General features: G+C 35.1%; 1 protein-coding gene across 1 annotated transcript; it reads right to left on the bottom strand.

Moving 5' to 3' along the window:
- Positions 1-2,374: 2,374 nt before the first annotated feature.
- Positions 2,375-19,926, bottom strand: LOC117931016 (2-hydroxy-6-oxononadienedioate/2-hydroxy-6-oxononatrienedioate hydrolase-like). Its single transcript, XM_034851856.1, has 10 exons — positions 19,535-19,926; positions 18,698-18,792; positions 18,507-18,604; positions 18,347-18,396; positions 17,980-18,075; positions 17,054-17,143; positions 15,473-15,565; positions 15,235-15,330; positions 3,920-3,985; positions 2,375-2,783 (listed from the first exon to the last, which is right to left on the bottom strand). The coding sequence occupies exons 1-10, from the start codon at positions 19,754-19,756 to the stop codon at positions 2,574-2,576; spliced, it is 1,116 nt and encodes a 371-aa protein (XP_034707747.1). The 5' UTR covers positions 19,757-19,926; the 3' UTR covers positions 2,375-2,573.
- Between the last annotated feature and the right edge of the window lie 1,937 nt (positions 19,927-21,863).

Consider the following 21,863-nt stretch of genomic DNA (forward strand, 5'->3'; position numbering starts at 1 on the left):
TATACAAGTCAATACTATTCTTTATTTTTTTAAAATAAAAAAATATATTAAAATGAGTACTAAATAGATAAATTTATTTCACTTAATTTTTTTCTATATAAAAATTAATTTCTTTCATGTTTTTCTTAATAAATCAAATAATTTCTTAATACTTTATTGAAATCAAATATAATAATAAGATTTTATTTGTATCTTGAAAAGCTACATGTAAATAAAATAAATAAATAAATATAACAAAAAATATTTTAATTTAATAAACTTTTTTAGTTGTTTTCAAATTTATTTATTTGTTCTCATTTATATAAAAATAAATTTTGAAATGTGTAAATTTAAATAATTTACTATATTTGATTTTTTTTTTTTTTTGCTTATTTTTATGATAAATTAAAGAAGAAAATTTTTCTTGTACTACTTGTGATTCACTAATACTTTTTAAAATTAAAATAAACCTTGATTTATTTCTCCAAATAAAAGCTATTCACATCAAGATACAATGAAAGTATGGTACTTCTATTTTTTTTTTTTTTTTTCCATAATGAAAATTAAAGTTTAACAATGGAATTTCTAATCAAACTTCTTTTGCCCCTTAAGTATGGTAAAGAATGACTGGCAGCAATGAGCGAAGCATGGAAAATGATCCTGGCAAACTGGCCATTAAGCCGTTGGCCTTCCTTCATATTAGATGAAAATAATTTAAGTAACTTAGATCTAGTTATAAGTGGATGGGAGCATCTTCATGCCATATATCCATAGGTGGTCAATAGTAGATGGCCAATAGTCAAATGATACGGGGATGGGTTGTCCATAACACAAAAGCAAATCATCGTGATTTATCTTATTTTCCTTTCATTTTTATTTGAGCAACCAATTAAGTGAAGAAAAGTATGCATCCTTTCTTGAGAATTTTTGTTTTAATTTTATCTTATTTTAATTTTCCTTGGATAACTAAACTACAATTCCTTAAGGGAAAGATATGTGATATGTGATCATGAAATAGGGATTAAGTGAAATAGAATTGACTATATAGTAGATGGCCAATAGTCAAATGATACGGGGATGGGTTGTCCGTAACACAAAAGCAAATCATCAAGGTGATTTATCTTATTTTCCTTTCATTTTTATTTGAGCAACCAATTAAGTGAAGAAAAGTATGCATCCTTTCTTGAGAATTTTTGTTTTAATATTATCTTATTTTAATTTTCCTTGGATAACTAAACTACAATTCCTTAACGGAAAAATATGTGATATGTGGTCATGAAATGGGGATTAAGTATAATAGAATTGATTATGTGGTTGAATCGTGGAAACACTTGTTTCTTCCATATTTTGGATGTTTGCTCCATTGAATAATATGTCACTACTAAAACATGGAAGAATTGAAATCTTAGATTAAAATACTATGTATGGATGGTATAATTTGCTTCCTGAATGTATTGGAAAATATCGCAAATTCTTAACTAGAATATATTTTTAAAACCCTAAATCTAAGGATATATGCATGATCGTTGTTATCCACTACATTAGCCTTCGAATCCAATAAATGATATCAAAGCTTTGTTGGATGGATGCCTTAGATGATATCTAGGATGTGCTAAGTCTGTTTTGAAGCCATAAGTTTATGATCCCAATTCCCATGACCGATAGAAATTCATTGGTTTTTTTTTTTTTTTTTTTTTTTTTTTTTTTTTTATTGTTGAATGGTTGATGGATTTTTTTATTTCATAGATAGGTTGCACGATCTTTATGGAGCCAAGGATTTGTCATTGTTATGTAAAAATTATTTCTTTTCCATTTCCTTATTTCCATACACCAAACATGATCGAAATGCCTTGGAATTGCAAATAATCCACCATGGAGGGTTCATAACTTCTATGGATCTATGGTTCAAGTCACTGTCGATAAGCTACCGATCACTTAGGGTATGTTTGATTCCCACAAAATTTGAGGAAAAATACAAATAAAAGAAAATATAGAAGAAAAGTAAAAAGACAAAAGTGAGGAAAAAAAGAAGTTTAAACTTAATACATTATTTTATATATATTTTTTAAATTCATTTCACTTATTTTTCTCAATTATATAAATATTAAATAATTTAAAATCATTTTTCTTTGTCTTATATGATTAAAAGCTTAGGGTTTTGATAATTATAATAATAAATAAAAAAAATTGAAAAGCTTCGTGTGGGTGTGGAAAAAAGATAACCAAGAAAACCAGGAGATAAAGGTTTGTTTGACAACTATTTTCGAGAATAGTTTTCTGTTCTCCAAAAACATAAAATAAAAAAATAAAAAAAAATAAAAAAAAGACTAAAAAACACGTTTGTGCATTTGAGTGCTTGGAAATATTTCACGAAGTTCTAACAAGAGAATGTATCTGAGAATTGAAAAACCAAGTAGATAGTTGATAGAAAATGATCTTTAGCACACCTTCATTTCTATATAACATATAAATTGGGTGAAGACACTATCACAGTCGTTGCAAAAAAGATCACAGTGACCCTTGATGCCTATATACATAGTAGGATGAGAAATAAGATCATCATCATCAGGAAGCAAATAGGCTTCCTAGCAGCATTAACCTCTAGTCAAATCTGTAATTGACTCGACAACAGAGTTGGGCCTCTTGACATGCTTAAAATTATTGAAATGAGCTTCTTGGCAGCGATCACCTTGAGCGAAATCTGCAATCAACTTGGCGACAGAGTTGGGCTTCTCAAGGTGAGGGAGATGACCACAATCTGGTATGTGATGCATAATTGCATCTTGCAGTTCATGTTGCAATCTCTGCATTATTTTTATCCAAGACATCAAACACCATAATCAATAACCTCACTACATGCCAAATAGTTCAAATTTGGTCCTTAAGACAAGAATGATCATTAGGACTGCTTTAAGGACTAGGGGAAAACAAGACATGTGAGTTTTAGAAAAGAAAACCCCCTTGGGTTTGAATGCTTTGACAGTCTCTAATGGAGGATGCAAATGAGACAACTAGGACACAAGGATCTGTAGTAACAAATTCAAGCAATTTATACTTATATTGTAATGCTGTTTGTTCTCTTGCTTGTTTTCCAGTTCAAGAACTTCAATGCATTACCAAAGGAAGTTCTCACATGCTTCTTCTGAGAAGTAAGCAACATGGGGGAAAAGGTAAGTTTCAATTTGTTACAGAGATGAATTTCACCTTCACTTTTGAAACGGGCTAAAAATATTACTCTAGTAGTTACAAGAGATCCTACATTCCTGGATTTTTCCTGGATTGCATCTACACTAGGTCCTTTCACAATATATCTTATGCTTGACTTCAAGCCAGAAATTTGTACATTTAACTGGAAAAGTTCTCGACTCTCGAGTATACATTATCTATGTTTGTTTGACAGGAAAAGTGAAGCAAAATGAAAACAGACAAATACTTAATTCACACTTTTATATGTAGGTTGTTGCACGAAAATGTTGGCCCCCCGATCAATATTTTCCTCCAGGAATCTATTTCCCTCAAACTGGTTGCCCCGTTGTTTACAGGACAATGACCACACAAGTTTAAACCTCTAATTTCTTGCAAACTTATACTGCAAAATAAAATTTGTAGTTTCTCATATTTTTCCTCACCTTCCTATCCTAGGATAATTTTCAGTGACTTGCTTTATGTGGATTTTGTTGATGGCCGGACAGTCCAAATAAAAGGATCAATACGCCCCTCATTGAAAAAGAAAAACAGAACCAAAATGAAAAGCTCTGCCAAACAGTTAGCAAGTAGCCAGTTGAACTTTTCCAAATTGTATTAGTGGAAAGAGGCATTTGATTGTCTGCCCACCCCACCCTGGTTTCTCCAGTTTAGATTCTGTGTAATAAGCCTAAAGGAGCATGCACTTTTCTAACTGTAAAATTAATTATGACCTCGATAAAATCTCAAAACTAACCATTGCAAGCTTGTTGCTGACAATTTGATCATGCTCACCCCAGATGACAAGTGTTTTTTGCTTGACCTGTGGAACAGAATTATCAAAAAAATGGTAACAAGCATCAATACATGTTTAAAATTTTTACTACAGGATTATCTCTACCACTTCCTCTATATGCTTCAAACCATATGTACCACTTTCTACTTTTTAGAGGGTTGCAGTCTTGTTCTTGAAAAGAATAATAAAAAAAAGAAAGAAAATCCAAGAAAAAGGAAGCATTTGCAAGGCATTTTTGTTTTCATTCTTCCAGGGACCAAATAGAAAGTAAACTGGAAAATTTTTTATGATTCCAAAATGAAGACTTGGTAAGAAAACAATATGCTTGTCTTAGCTACATATGTGACAACATGGAACTTGGAACATCATCTTTTTTTTCAAACAAAAAAAAAAGAAGAAACTTGAACAAGCACAATGTGACAAACAAACAAAGATTCCAGTTGAAACCCAACTAAACTAATCCCTCACTTTTCTTGGGCTTGATTAATGTGCAGCATATCACAACTAGAAGGCAAAGTCAGTGGCATGACCAAATACGATCATCAGAAGAAAGCACATCTTTAACTTATATTTGGGTCTTGATCATTCTATTGCTTTTCTCGCAATAATATTTTTAGAAACCCTAGGGGCTAGGACTAAATGAAAATTCAAGTTGTCCACAATCATAAGCTGGAAATGACCTCATCCAAGGCAGAAGATGCTTTAAATATTCATGCCTCGTATCTTTTTTGCACTACCGTTTTCCAATTTAGAAATCCTGTAGGAGTTTCATTGAAAAAGCATCACAAATAGCAACCAAACACCTAAACTTAGTGCCTCCTCCAGAAATGGAATAGCAAAAATTCTTCCATTTAACCTAATGATTTTCTCTCTATCTTCAAGATAATTGTAAATGAAATTAGTCATCAGTTTCCCAAACATAATTTCCAGGCTACTTAGTTTTAGGTGGGAAACCCATTCTCCCAGAAACCTTTGGAAACTCAAAAACTTATTTAAGATGTTCCAGAAACTACCGAGGAAACTTTAAAGGAGATAGATAGATAGAGAGAGAGAGACAGAGAGACAGAGAGAGAGACAGAGATAACATAGCAGAAACACCCAGGCATTAGAAACATGGTCCCTATAAATCTCCTTTTTTCATCTCTCAAGGCTTTTTCCATAGTATGCATAAACATTTTTAATTACATGATTATTCTGTTGGCTCACATTTTAGATCCCAAAATGGATTTTAGCATTTATGTTGTTTTTATTAATTTTCCCTTAGCTTTCTTATTGAGTCATAAATCATTTCTTACTTCCTTTGACCTTTCTGTTTCTTGTTTCTGCTACTGTTTGGTAATCATGTTTCCATCACTTTCAGGAGATATTTCAAACAGTAAATTAATCCCAGACAATGCACCATTCTGCTACCTAGAACACTGAGATAGAGACTTCCTCTGCAACATGCAATCTTCTTCTTATACAATGAGCCATGGCCATATAAGTCACGGTTTTGATTTTTGCACCTTGTTATTGGTTTTTAATTCGAAAGTCTACAATATTTTTGCTCTTAGTAACTAGCAACTGACCTGAGTCTTCTTCACACCTATCCAAAGACCCCAATTGTCAATAACTTGCCTGCTTTCCCCTTCATGAAGATGAGACAGTCATTCACATGCAGAAGGTGTGGCAGATTGAATGGCATCTCTCAATTAAGAGAAAACATCAACTTCTGCAAGAATGAATTCATCACCTCTACTAAAAACCTCCAGTACAATAAATGAAACTTGGGAATGGGGTATTGCCTTGTTTGATAACTCTGAGAGACAGGAAGATAAGAGCAAGAAGACCATTGATAGCACTGCTTATCCAGATAGCAAAGTCTGAGAAGCCAAAATTCTAAATAGCCAAATTACTAAACCCACAATCTAATTGGTTGTATTCCTCTAACAAAGAAGGTATTGAGGACTGGACATAATTACTAAACTCACGATATACGGAAGGCTCTTGGTCCCTCTCTCCACTCACCATTTTCCTTATCCAAGCATTGTCCATAACTGATCACTAAGAATTGGATAAAAGTGAGTAAGAGAGTGAAGATTCAAGGCTTCAAAGTTATTTTTTATTTTATCTTCCACTATCAAAAGTTTAGCATTATGGATCAAGGCATGCACTCTTTCATTCAGATTTTTAACTGGTTATTAGTATTAAACATCATGAAATTTTCTAGTATTTGGTATCAAAGCGTAGTTGAGAATTCATTATGTTTCTCTTTCCTAGTTTTAATCATATTTTTTATATCAATAATTTGCATCAAAAAAAAATTTCAAGCCTAAAGCTATGGAGAAATTATATTATCATAACATGAAGTTATGATAAAATTATTTGTACTTTTTCATAGCATAAAGCTATGATAATATTACTCTCATAACTTGAAGTTATGAACAAATGAATTTGTACATATCATAACTTGAAGTTGTAAATGAAGAAATATGCAAATCTCATAACCTAAAGTTGTGAATAAATGAAATTGAATTTCATAACCTGAATTATTTCTGCATATTATCATAGTCTAAAATTATGTGCACTTTCTTTTGCAAATTCTCACAAGGAAAAGTGGTTTTGTGATTGTAACAGTTGAAAGCTATTTGCAACTTTCATAGTTTGAAGCTATGCCAAAGTATTTTATATACTCTTGTAACCTGAAGGTACATAGGAAAAATTATTTATATTTTCTTGTAGCTTATCTACTAGTTATTTATATATATCATGGTATTTGATTAATATATGTGTGTTAGTTAACAAAGTGACCAAACTAAAAATTTTCATGGATATAAAATATGATTTTGGTTTTGATTAATATGTGTGGATATTTTCTTGCAACTTATCTTCAAGTTATTTGATGATGGAACAACAATATATAGCATCAAACAAGGCACTAACAAACACATTGATGTCTAAACTAACCAATATGAAGTACAATGGAGTAAATGGTATTAGATGACAAACAACGGAGATGAATATAGCCAATTAACTCAAAACTTTGAAAATGAGCATTTTGGAATGAATCTTTTCTTGTACAATTCATCCCAAACTCTCTCTTTTTAGAGTATGGTCCTTTTAATACTTCATATAACACACATAAGGATAAATGGACCATTCATGAGTTAATTACTTTATGTGTGCAAGAAGGAAGATTGAAATGTTAGAAATTTCAAAAGGTTCACACGGTGTCAGACAATAAATATCAATCCCATAAAAGGAGAGTGAAGAATTTCTGAATTCCTTTATTGATTCTTTAGGTACACACCATACACATATATATACACAACTGATTGAATAAGAAAAATCAATCTAGCTTGATTCTCTCCTAAAATTAGGAAACTGAATCATCCTAAATGATCTCTCCTTCTTTATTCCTAAAATACTTTCCTAAATTAAAAAACCCTAACTTTGAATGCCAAATTTCAACACTCCCCCTCAAGCTGGAGAATATATATCATATAATCCCAGCTTGCAAGTTAAGTCTTCAAAGTTAGGCCTAGGTAAAGCTTTGGTGAGGATGTCTGCGGTTTGGTGCTTGGTAGGAACATAGTTCAATCTAACCGTCTCACTAGTCACCTTCTCTGTGATGAAGTGTCTGTCAATCTCAACGTGCTTGGTCCTGTCATGATGCACGGGGTTCTTTGCTATGCTTATAGCTGCCTGATTATCACACATCATCAGAATTGGAGATGAACTCGTTTGCCCCAGTTCACTAAGAACCCTTTTTATCCAAATCCCTTCACAGATTCCCTGTGCAAGAGCTCTGTACTCAGCTTCTGCACTACTTCTGGCTACAACGGATTGCTTCTTACTCCTCCAGGTAACAAGATTTCCCCAAACAAAAGAACAATATCCAGAAGTGGACCGCCTGTCAATGATGTTTCCTGCCCAATCCGCATCTGAGTATACTTCAGTGTCACGGTTCTCTGTCTTTCTGAAGAATAGACCTTTCCCTGGTGTCATTTTTAAATATCTAAGAATCCTGTAGACTGCTTCCATGTGTTCCTCAGTGGGGCTGTGCATGAATTGACTTACAGCACTCACTGCAAAGCCAATATCTGGCCGAGTGTGTGAGAGATAAATCAAGCGCCCGACGAGCCGCTGATATCTCCCCTATCTACCGGTGTACTTTCTTTCTCGATACCAAGTTTCTTCTGACTATCCATAGGAGTATCAATTGGTTTGCATCCAAGCATACCGGTCTCCTTAAGAAGATCGAGTATGTATTTTCTTTGAGAGACTACAATTCCCTTCCTTGATCTAGCCACTTCCATACCAAGGAAATATTTCAAATTTCCAAGGTCTTTAACTTCAAACTCCTCTGACAAATACTTCTTCAAATTCTGTAATTCCTCCATATCATTCCCAGATAGAATAATATCATCAACATAGACTATCAATATGGCCATTTTCCCGGCATGAGACTTCTTGACAAATAGAGTATGATCAGCCTGACCTTGTTTGTAGCCCAGCTTCAGGACTGCTTTTGTGAATCTATCAAACCAGGCTCGGGGAGATTGTTTAAGGCCGTACAAGGATTTTTGGAGTTTGCAAACCTGATTCTTTGCCATACTTCCTTCGAAACCAGGTGGTATTTCCATGTAGACTTCCTCTTCTAGGTCACCATTTAGAAACGCATTTTTTATGTCCAGTTGTTGCAAGCACCAATCTTGATTGACAGCCAATGAGAGAAGAATCCTGATAGTGTTCAGTTTTGCAACAGGAGCAAAAGTCTCCTGATAGTCTATCCCATAGGATTGCGTAAACCCTCTAGCTACCAAACGAGCCTTGAATCTCTCGACTGATCTATCTGCTTTGTATTTTATGGTGAAAATCCACTTGCACCCCACGGGCCTCTTCCCAACCGGCAAATCTGTGATAGTCCACGTCCCATTCTTCTCAAGTGCATCAATCTCATCTTGTACTGCCTTCTTCCATTCTGAAATTTTTAATGCCTCTTGTATTGTGTTGGGAACCTGAGTATCATCAAGAGAAGTAGCAAATGCTCTGTAAGATGGTGATAGCCCTTCATATGTAACATAATTCCCAATTGGGTGATCTGTACATCTCCTAACACCCTTCCTCAATGCAATCGGCAGAGTAGAATCATCAATGCTGGGAATTAACACCTCTCCAGCCCTATCCTCACCTATGTTCTCTTCAGGAAGACTTGAATTGGAGTCAATATATTGACCACATGTTGACTGTGATCCGTGCTCTAATTCCTGTCTTTTCCTCCTCCTGATGTAAACTTGTAAGTTCTCATTAGCAAGTTGTGGGGCTATAGGTTGAATAGGCATGGGAGACTGGATGGTCATAGGAGATGGCTGGACTGATGACGGTATGGGTGTGGACAACTCAGTGGGCGCGAATTGAAAAGGATTTGGTGACTCTGAGTGAAAAGAAGGTACACCCTCAAGAAGAGACTCCCAAACTTGATGTTCATTCATGCTCTCCCCCTGAACATGAGATTTGGGATAGAAGAATACATGTTCAAAGAAAGAGACGTCCATGGTGGTGTAAAATCTTTTGTTGGTTGGAGAATAGCATTTGTACCCTTTTTGGGTTGGAGAATACCCTAGGAAAATGCACTTATTCGCTCGAGGAGCAAATTTGCTACGATTTTGAGGATACACATGAATGAATGCCGTGCAACCAAATACTTTGAGTGGTAAATCAGAAGAGGCTACACGGGTGTGAGGAAATTGTTTTAAGAAAAGTTGACGTGGGGATTGAAAGGTAAGCACTCTGGATGGCATACGGTTAATCAAATAAGTAGCTGTGAGAATAGCTTCCCCCAGAAATAGTTTGGAACATTAGAGGAAAACATAAGGCACCGGGCAACCTCCAAGAGATGTCTATTCTTGCGTTCAGCCACCCCATTTTGTTGTGGGGTGTCAACGCAAGAACTTATGTGGATAATGCCGTGATTTTGAAGATAAGTACTGAGACTACTAGTAAAGTATTCCTTTGCATTATCTGACTTGAGGACTTGAATTTTGGAATTGAATTGATTTTGAACCATAAGATGGAAGGTTTGAAAAATGTGCCCGACCTCTGACTTTTCTTTCATAAGGAAAACCCATGTTACCCGTGTATGATCATCAACGAATGTCACAAACCATCGAGTGCCAGAAATATTTTTTATCCGGGAGGGACCCCACACATCACTATGTACTAGAGAGAAAACAGTCGAAGGTTTGTATGGGATTTGAGGATAGACTGTTCGAGTATGCTTTGCAAACTGACAAATTTCACAGTGATAAGATGCTGGATTTTTATTGATAAATAATTTGGGAAACAATTTTGCAAGGTAAACAAAGCTAGGATGACCAAGGCGATAGTGTAACATTATAATCTCACTATCTTTATTGACCTTAGAATTTGACACAGAATTGAAAGACTCTAACATACTCTGAGACTGTACGCAACTTGCTTGAGAAACTTGGTTTGAGAATTGACCACATGAGAGGAGGTAGAGCCCGGAACACAGTTCAGCACTGCCAATCATCTTCCCCGATTTCAAGTCCTGAAAAACACACAAGTTTGGATAAAATTTAGTAACACATTGGAGATCACGGGCCAATTTGCTAATGGACAAAAGATTACAATCCAAGTTTGGAACATGGAGAACAGAGTCAAGATACAAGTCTTTAGTAAGTTTTATAGAACCTGTCCCGGCAATTTTTGACTTTGAACCATCAGCAATATGGACGGATGAATGACCATTACTTGGCTTGTAATTTTGAAGAATGGTAGCATCTCCTGTCATGTGATCAGAAGCACCTGTGTCCACTATCCACGACTTCATTCCTCCTCGATTAGCAGTGAAGGCTACACCGGTAGTACTGCCACTGCCAACCTGGCTTAATAGTTTCTGTAGCATCTCCATCTGCTCTTTGTTGAATGGACTCGGCTCGGGAACAGAGGTGCTCTCAGAGTTGGCAGCCACGTGTGCTCTGCCATCTCTGTCAGACCGTGGCTTTGGTTTCCAATCAGCTGGTTTGCCATGAAGCTTCCAGCAAGTCTCCTTATAATGGCCTGGTTTCTTACAATAATCACACCAAGGCCTATCCCGTTTCTGACGATCTCCACCACTACTATTAAATGACCGAGTCGCAAGGGCAGAGGCATCCAATGTTGGGGCAGGTTGCTCTTTGGATCCCATCATCACTTTCTTTCTACTTTCTTCACGCCTAACCTCTGAAAAAGCCTCCCTGAGACTTGGCAGGGGTTTAATGCCCATGATTCGGCCTCTAACATCATCCAATTCCCTGTTTAGTCATAGGAAAAACTTGAACAGTCTCTTTTGTTCCACAATTTTCCTGTATGTTGCTGCATCATCAGGACATTTCCATGAGTGAGTCTCGAATAAGTCAAGGTGCTGCCAATACCTTGTGAGTGTGTTGTAATACTGAGTAACTGTCTGCTCTCCTTGGCGGAAGTCATGTAGGGCTGATTCAACCTGAAAAAGTTCTGAAATATTTTCAGAACTTGAGTAAGTTTCTTTGGCTGCATCCCATATGTCCTTTGCAGTCCTAAACAGCAAGAAATTTTCACCTATGTCATTATTCATGGAATTGATAAGCCATGACATGATCATGCTGTTTTCAATCTTCCACTTCCTGAAACCCGGTTCTGTAGTTTCTGGCATGACTGCTTCTCCAGTGAGGTACTCATCCTTTCCTTTACCGCAAATGAACAGCAACACAGATTGTGACCACTGTAAGTAGTTATGGCCATTTAATTTGTGTCCTGTGATGAGAATAGGAGAGGAATCACTACCACCAAGGTTTGGAATTTCAGATCTGCCTCCTAATTCTGGTGACGTGACGCTGGATACTTGTGATGATGCCATTCCGTATTTCGTCATGGACCGGAAAGGTAGAGGAACACTTCCCAAGGCACGTGCAGGGATTGGAGTTGAGGAAAAATAGCCGGAGGACGTCGGAAAAGCTGATCGGAGGGCTCGCGGAGGCAAAAAGACCCCAAAAGAGGCACGTGCAGGGCTTGGATGGCAGAAACAGGTACGTAGGGTGGCTGGTCGGCGTCAGGCGAGCTTGGAGTAGGAAGCGCGTCGCCGGAAAGTGGCTCACGCGCCCTCACGCGCCGGCGCGTGAGATGCAGTCGCCGGCCGGAAAAACGCGCGTGGGCGGCGCGTGGATGGTTTTCTGGCTCCGGTGTTTTTGGAAAAGTTGTAGATCTCCTCCAGACGCTCCTTGCGGTGTGAAAAAAAAATTCGCCGGAAAAGTTCGCCGGAAAAGTTCGCCGGAAAAGTTCGCCGGCGGTGAATGTTTTTCTGACGACGATTACCGATTGGAAAGCGTTTTCTCCCTTGGCTCTGAGAACAGGGACTGATGACCGGAATGAGAGATGGTCGGATTGAGAGATGGCCAGAGAGATTTGGCCGGAATGAATGATGGCCTGAATACGAGGTGGCCAGAAGGGATTAGGGTTTCAGAAAACTGGCTCTGATACCATGAAGAATTTCTGAATTCCTTTATTGATTCTTTAGGTACACACCATACACATATATATACACAACTGATTGAATAAGAAAAATCAATCTAGCTTGATTCTCTCCTAAAATTAGGAAACTGAATCATCCTAAATGATCTCTCCTTCTTTATTCCTAAAATACTTTCCTAAATTAAAAAACCCTAACTTTGAATGCCAAATTTCAACAGAGAGAAACAACAAAGAATAGTAAGAAATCTAGAAACTTAGATGGTAAAGAGAAGGAAAGTAATTTAAAGTATTATTTTTATAAAAAGAAAGGACACGTGAAGAAGGATTGCATCAAAATGGGAAAAAAAAAGGTTTTAAAAAAAAGATGATTTCTTATCACTTATGTGTTTTAAAACCAATTTAGTTCATGTTCCCTTTAATACATGGTGGCTAGATTCAAGTGTCATAATTCATGTTTCAAATTCTATGTAAGGACTCCTTACAATCAAGAGTCTAAGTGAGGGAGAAAAATATATAGAAATGGGGAATCAATTAAAGTATGAAGTCAAAGCTATGGGAACCTACAGACTAGTTTTGGGTACCACACATATTTTGTACCTCCATAATTCCTTTTATGTTCCTTCTATCTTTAGAAATCTTATATCTTTGTCTAAATTTGATTTAACAATGTATACCTTCTATTAGGACAATGAGTTTAAATTATATGTTGGTAGTTTTGTTCTAATTATTTTCTAACTTAGGAAACTTTTTAGATAGTAACTTACTCTGCGTTGAAGATTCAAGATTGTTGGTCGCTCAACCGGAAAGTCACAAGTTTATCTAAAAAGGTTTGGATTGTGGCAAGTTAGGTGCTCAAAGGGTTGAAGAGGATCAATATATTTTTTATTGAATTAAAAATGCTTTAATTAATATTTTGAAAATGCAGGGGGCACCACTCGAGCAGTGGGTAAGTGCACTCGAGCACTCCTACAGAATCTGCCAGATTATGAAATAATATTTTTTAGATAATTATGAAAAATATATTTGAAAAATTCAGGATACTGATCCCCTAGGGCCTAGAGGCCTATATAAACCCCATTATAACCCTTTTATGGTGGGACATTCATTAAGAGAGTTAACCTAACTTGTCATACCATTCCCAATCTCTCAAGAAGGATTCAAAGTGTTGAATCTTGAGTTGTTGAAAGACCTGCATCCTTTCAGCAAGACTAAGGAGTATTCACTGGAGCAATTGGTGATTGTTGCGTTGTAGACATGGATCAAGTTGTAGGGTATGGAGAACACGTCTTTATCGTAAAGCAACCAGATAAATTTGTGTGATTTGATCTCATATAGTGGATATAGATTTGAGGTCTTAGATCCCGTAGTTTTTTATCTCCACGGTTAGTGTGAGGGTTTTCCATGTAAAAATTCTTGTGTCCCTTGCATACTTGTTTATTCATTTGATTACTTTGATTATAGTAATTATCCCTGATCCCTCACAAGTTAAAATTGGGTATTTTATTCAAAGCTTATATTGTAATCTTTTTAAACACACCCATTCACCCCCCTCTAAGTGTTACCCTATTGAACAACGGTTTTTCACCTTCAAATTTAGAAATCAATCTCTCACCATTTATAGAAATTCCTTTTTGATTGATTTTGGGTTTTATGTGATGGTTTATATAAAATTAACAAACCCTTTGTTTACTTAATCTCTTTTAGCCCTAAATGTTATTGTTAGTATGAAACTTGACTTCTTAAAAGAAAGTTCATCTATGTTATGGCATAAAAAATTAGGGCACATTTCTAAGCAAAGACTCAAGAGATTGGTAAAGGATGGAGTTTGAAAAACTATATATAGATATATATTGATTGCATTAAAGAAAAACAATCTAAAATTACTAGTAAAACAACTATAGAATAATTGCACAATATTCATGGTCAAGTACATCCCAGCAAAAGGGCATAGTAAAAAGACACAATCGTACACTTATCTCTTTGAAGAATTCTTTCCTTAGAAATTTGTTTTTGTGGGTGAAGATGTACATAAATGTAGGTTCTATGTCTTTAATTGATTTTATTAATTGGTTGGGTTCAAAGTTGTCTTTTGGTGTTCTCTCCTTTTGCTTCAGTCTCTTGGCACTCATTCTACACCTCCTATGTACTATGATGTGCCATCTCGTTGGTGCTTGTCTATAGAATCATATTATTTGCTTGCTTATTTATGTATAAAAAATACTTTCATAATTAAGATTGAAATCTTTGTAGATAGGTTGAAACAACTTCTTAGACTACACTAAAGACTTATATCTTGAAAGATATAACATGCAAAATTGCTCAATAGGAGAGTGGTGTCCATGCTCAAAGGCAAAAAATACATTTCTGATCAATGCCCATGAAATGGAGTTTAGAAGAGTAAACTGAAAGAGAATCCAAATACTTTAAGGTTAGTTTAGTTCAACTCCAAAGGATAAACACAAAGAAGATGAACACATTTCTAACCTTTTTAGGTAATCCAACTGTTTGCACTTAACTATCCAATCAGTTAAATTAGGTAGTAGCACAGAGAAGAAGATAAACACATTTCTAACTTTGTTTCTACTGAAAAGGAAAATTCTAGTGGATAGCCAAACATGACCACTAGTGATAAATCACATTCTCTACCCACCAAATATCACGCCTGCATATATGACACATACTGATAAAATTAAACAGCTTTCTTCTCATCAGGGTTTACAACTTCTATTTAGTGATTAAGCACAGTATTTTGAGAGAATTAACACTGAGAATTTCTTCCATACCTGTTTTATTTGGGCAATAACATTATAGCCCCCGCTTTTCATAAAATTAACTGTTGCATCTTCCCACCAAGGTAATAGACAGTGTAAGAGGCCCACCTAGATGGTAAAACAAGAACAAAAACAAATTAGACTCTTCCTCAAGACAACAGATTTTAGGAAGACTTAAAAACCAGCAGCAGAAAAACTCAACAGCACAGTAGTTTGTCATCAGTGTTAACCATGGAAATAAAATGCTCACATTGGTCCAATCAAAGCTTGTTGCAAATGAAATGCTCTTGTAGGCTAACAAATTTGAACATAATCGCAGTGGGAAGCTCTTCAATAAAGAAACCTGGTGCAAGAAAATAATCAACAGGGCAAGATGAGCTCATTACTACAAGAATTTAATCTAAAGCAAATGAAATGGAGGGTATGTAGCCAGGAAAAAGCTCTATTTTTCTTCTGATTTACAGGGGAGCATCTTCACTTGCCATTTAATAGGTGCCATTTTTTGGTGCTTGAAATGTATAAATATGAAAATTACATTTTAATTGTGTGTGTGTGTATGTGTCAGAGAGAGAGAGAGAGAGAGAGAGAGCTAATAGCAGCCATGAACACAAGAGTCCTGCTACTCACTGAATCATCAGAAGCGGTATGCGCATAGTTTCATCATGAATAGAACATGAAAACAGTAACTACTGAAATACAAACAATGAAATGATGAAACAGAACTAAATTTAAGTCATTTTTTTTCCTTCTGCAACACATGTTATTTTAGTGTATATTTGGATACATTTTTTGTTTTTAAAATGGAAAGTAGTGATAAATTCTATATAAAATGCAAAACCTTTTGTACAAAAGATATAGCTTTACCTTATATCTTTAAAAATCACTTTAAAAAAAATTTTAATTTGAGATTATGGTACCCAATTTTTTTAAACGATTTTGTAAAATCATTACTTTTTCAATGTAAATCTCTAGGAATTCTTACATCTTATATAAAAGTTACTACTACTTTCTGATTTTGAAAACAGAAAATTGGAAGTGAATTCAAACAGGCACTCAGTTTTTCATCTTCAGTTTTTTTTTTTTTTGTTTGAGCTTCAAAAAGTAGCGTGGAAGCCTTGTACTGCAAAGACAAGAAACTCTCAAGTTACATTCTCTTTGCTTTAGTTAAGAAGTCCAGTTAGAAAGGCATGCCAAGGTATTCAAGATGACAAGACATCATGAACCTGAAATGAAATTAGATCTAAAATGTGCATCAACATGGACAGACTGAAAGCAGTCTTACAATAAAGAGAAGGATGTTTGTAATTTAAAAGCAATCTCAACCCTGATAGTTTCTTTTATTAATTCCAGTATGGTTAAGGATCAATAGCACAGTTATGGGCCAGAACTAACAGTATCTTTTCTCTAATGGTCTTGCTCCTCTTCAATGTATAGAAGTTTTCTGAAAACCCTTATAGTGCTGAAGTTGACTGCTGTAATCATACATGTCTATGCATGGGGTTCTTTATAGTTAATATGAAGAGGCACTGCAGTTTCGTACAAACCACAGTATATTTACTATAAAGAGGACTGAAGATAGCCAAAATATCAGAATAATGCAGGGAATTCTTGCTTCTATGACACTCATAATCATTAAAATCCTTGACTGCTGCTGCTGCAAGTTCTAACTTTTAGTTGAGTAGCATATATTAACGATATCATGGGCAAACTCCATATTGTGCCACATATGAACATAATTCAATAAATAATTTTCTGATGATCAGACCTTTTGAGAGCAAACAACTAAAATGATGTCTGTTATGTTTTCTGTAGCATAGAAACTTAGGCTTACCCCAGCGTAGGCCAATGGTCTATATAACTTTGATAGATTGCCTGTGCCTTCTGCATACACACTTGCACCTATCAAAACCAGCTTCTCAACCTGCAAAGTAAAGAGAATATCGCATCAGCAAAACATAATTGACTAATGGCAAAGTAACCAGATTGTGAAGCCAGGACATGGGGCAGTAACTTTCAGTAAACCCTAGGGTCCTAAGTGCTGTCACGGTGGCTTTCATCCGTGCATGCACTGCTATCTCTGAATCAGCATATGCAATTGCATATGTGAGTATTCAACTCAAAGGTGTTGAATACAAATTTAAGTACCAGGTCCACAAACATAAAAGTTCTAACCTGGGTTCAGCTCCCCAGCTCCACAGTTTGATGATTTTTGAACAAAACTAACCTAAATTCTGTGTACTGGTCCAGTTCCACATGCCCAAAATTCTGATCCATGTACCAGAGAGACACAAGTTATCCCAACCTATAATTTACAGAATGGAAGCTGATCCACTTTGACCACCCAATCTGCCAATATGCATGTTGGAGAAGGATGATCACTATCATATACACCATTCTGTGCAACTTGCATCTACAATCCATTGAGATAGAGGATTGAGTTTTCTTCAGATACCAGGGTCAATACACATGAGAGTTCATTAGACTTCTCCAGATGCACCAATCAACCTAATATCCCCAATTTCTTGTGCTTGAAACTTTCTGGGGTTATTACTTGACCACAGTGACTTTTTGTGTTTCCTAAACCCTATAAAGATCTCAAAATTTGGTTGGAAGGGTCACTATCAGCACTGTATATATATATATTTGACATAACCTGATACACTGGTCAATCAAAAGCGAATTTGGAAGGGCTAGTTGTAATTCCTTGGACAATGAATGCACAATATGATTAAAGGCACAACTGAATGACATACTTACAGCTTCCGGATAATTGACTGCAAAATCAATTGCTACAGCAGCGCCAAGGCTTGGTCCAACTAATATGACTGGCCTTTTAATATGGGACTTCCATAGCTATGACAGAGTAGGAAAAATAAATTAGTCTCTAGTCTGAAGGAATGGAATTCAATCTTCACCATGGATGAAAAAATTAATAACAAGAGTATGCAGCATCCCAACTATCCAGAACATCCACTATGTACGTGTATGTGTGTGAGTGTTCCAAGTCAAGAATATACACTCTGAAAGGATATGTGGCGTGTAGAATAAAGAATTATGGCTGCAGTGGAGGTAGAGACAAACACGACATGTTCAAAAGCAAGAACAAAAGAATCAATAAAGGTACCTGGTAGAGGTGATGACGCTTGCTTGCCACATCACATGGTGGAAGCCTTTCTAATGGATAAAAAATCAAGAATATTCATTAAAAGTATGTCATATATGAAATCAATGGGAGATATGTAACTTATTCCAGCTAAAACCAGAGTCAAGCTAGATAATTGAACCTAAATCAGAGAAACCCCATCCAAGAACATCCACAGCCCAAGCCTCCAAACCAGCCTCCTCCAGCAAGGGATATGTGCATCTCCATTCTAAACAAGAACTGAGTAACACAATGGAGGGAATCAGGCTTAGCAGGAAATAAGAAGAATTTCATAACCATGGTGTGTTGGTATGATTTTCATATACCACAAACCTGTCAAAACAGTGAAGGAGAACCACTGGATTACTGTTACTTCGTATCACTGGTTTCACACAGCTACTCATTATGCAACTTCCAGATGACCCAATCTGTCAAAATCACAGGTACACCAGATTAGTGTCGCAATGTAACAAGAAAGTCAAAATGCCCGTGGTTTTCAAGAATAGTGTAAATCATATCATAGACAGTCAACACAAGTGAAATTTCTTCTCTAGGTTACAGGCATATAGCCCAAGAGAAATCTCCCTATCCTCACCATTTGCATGGAAAGATCCTGAATACCAAAATTCTTGAATTTTTTTCTATCCAAAACAAGGAAGGAATCACAATTATTCACCAAACTAACAAAAAATGAAAATTTTAAAATTGAAAAAATAAACAAATAAATAAAGATACAACCCCAACCCCAGATGACAACTCAAGTTCAACTACAGCCATACCCATCAAGAAAAAACTATTGCTAGTTAATACAATCTCCTAGTCAATAATTTCCTCAGATTTGACTACCCACAAAGACACTCCCTCCTAATTTTGCAAAAAGAGTAAAGCAACAATTGCCCAACTGCTTCTCTAGAAAGACAGGCCAAGAAACAATTGCAGATTATGCCTTGAAACTTGTCATTTTCCTTGCAAAAAGATTTTCAACATTCCCTCCAAGATTCCAAATACATCACAGTACACAAACAAAATCAATCCCGGCAATCCCACTCCAACCCACACCACAACACAACACCTCTGCATGCTACTACAGAACAGTAAAATTTTTTCTACCCCACCTCACATTAATGGATTGCCGGCATGAAAACAAAAACAGAGTTGGGTGAGGGTAACCTGCACGGGAAGCCTCTGGATCCTCTGAGCCAAAGATCGAGCAAATGGGTCCTTGATTTTCTCAACTTGTTTAGGAAGAAAAGACGGAAACACCTCATCGCCATTACCATTACCATTACCATTACCATTTCCATAAGCCCCACAGACTAAAGCCCCAAAACCCCTCCTCAACTTTCTGAGTTTCTCAACTCCGATGGCCGGAGAGACCAACGACAGAGCCATTATTTGTCCGGTCACTTGCTTATGTGCTGTTCCTTAAGTTGTCCTGTGTCAGCCTACTTTTGGAGGCGGACCTAGTCGCTAGTGGGTAGAAGGTGGCCATGCCATTTCTAATACAATATACACGTTTCAACTCTAATTCAATTTCCTCCAGCTCATTACCTTCCAAATTTCGTTTTCACGTGCTCTGAAACTGCATCTGCCGTCCATGTTCATCAAGATTTAGCTAATTACATCACATACGATGTCAAAAAACAAAAGCATCATCAATTACACCTCTTTTATACATCAATCAAACGTCCTATGTTTGAAGATATTCAATCTTATCTAATATTTATATATGATTTAAGATTATAATAACATACTTTATCTTTCGTAAATTAAGTAATTTACTCTTTTGCCCATCCACCCTCCCCTTTTAAAGACCCTAAATTATTTTAATAATTTTTCCCTCCCTTGAGGTCCATTTCAACTCCTTGATATAACCCTAAATATGAAAAATAAATAAATAAATAAATATTAAAAAAATATTAAGGTATCAATAAGGACGGACGAAAAAAGGATGGGATAAAAGTACAAAATAGTAATAAATAAATAAAGTTACCATACAATTTAAAAGGTAAGGAAAGCCTGAGAGAGGAAAGCCTACTTTCTGCCATTTCATAGGCCACCGCCAGAAATCAACGTCATTGAATTTTCTGCATGGAAATTGAATCACTAGTCCCAATCGCTTTTATTTCATATGGATATTTCTAGACTCTTAGCCAATTACTCTACAGTTTCAAGTACCATTCAATTAATGATATCTTGTTCCCTCGTAAATGCATGCCCCAACTGCCACATGCTGCTGCCTACCGAATCAATGTATCAACCAGGCTCAAATTTTTGGTAATTGAAAAACGAGGACATATTTGATTTCAAAACAAAAATGTAATGAAGTTTTTAATTAATGTCTATTCTTTAAATTTTAATGATAATTTTTCTTTAAAAAAAAAATTGAAAATAATGGTATCCACGGGTATTTTATCTGGTTGGCAATCTTATTATTTTTTTTTAGCAATTAAATTAAATATAACTTATTTTTTTAGGTCTTCTTCGTCTTGATACAAGTTTAGATTTCAAAATAAAATTCGGATTTAGGTTATTTGGAATCGTAAAATTTAAATAAGTATGCTTTCAAAATGGCTAATAAAGAAAATATTTTATATTTCCTAATTGGGTTTATGACATGTTTTTAATTCCAAAAATTATCTTTGATAAGTTTTATGGTTATATTTATGTCTAAATTTGTATTTGATTTTAAAAAAAAAAATTGGAATACCATTTTTTAGTAAGTTTTAAAATTGTATTTATCACTAAATTAATAATTGTTTAAAAAAAAATATATTTGTAATAAAAATCAGAAAATCTAGAAAGTGTTTTATAAATATAAATAGAGATATTTTATTTATAAGAATTTGTTAATTCTTATAAACCTTAAAAAGAGCATATCATCAACTCTCAAACTTTCAAAATATTTTCATAGGGGCTTTAAGGGATTTGCATCGAGTATATGGAAAAGGAATGTAGTATAAGATTTCAAGAAGTAGGCATATTTGATTAGGTAAAATCATGGACGAAAATGTTGTGAAATTTTGTTAAAATATTGATAAAATCATGGATGAAAATGTCAGGAAATTTTGTTAAAATATTGGTGTAATATAAGATATCGGGTTGCTAAAATATCGGCGAAAATATAAATCGTTGATTTTTTGGTGTTGGGTAACATGGGCACATGGGGCAAAAAAATCACCTATTAATCGAGGATTTTTTTTTTTTTTTTTTTAAAAAGCCCATGGTTTTTCAATATTTATTCGTGTTTTTTGTTTTCTTAATTATTTTTTTTCTAATTTATCTTTTATTATAAATTTATATTACTATTTTATTTTATATTATCATTTTATTTTTAGTTATTTTTCATATTTATCTCATTAATCCTATTTTAAAAAATTATTATCTGACTTTTTATTTTTATTTTTATTTTTATCCTTTTAATTTCATTTAATTTTAAATGTTTTTATTTAAAATATTAAAAATACAAATTTATTCAAAATTTGCTAAATTAAAAAAA

Source organism: Vitis riparia, chromosome 14, assembly GCF_004353265.1.
Source record: "Vitis riparia cultivar Riparia Gloire de Montpellier isolate 1030 chromosome 14, EGFV_Vit.rip_1.0, whole genome shotgun sequence".
Lineage (NCBI taxonomy): Eukaryota > Viridiplantae > Streptophyta > Magnoliopsida > Vitales > Vitaceae > Vitis > Vitis riparia.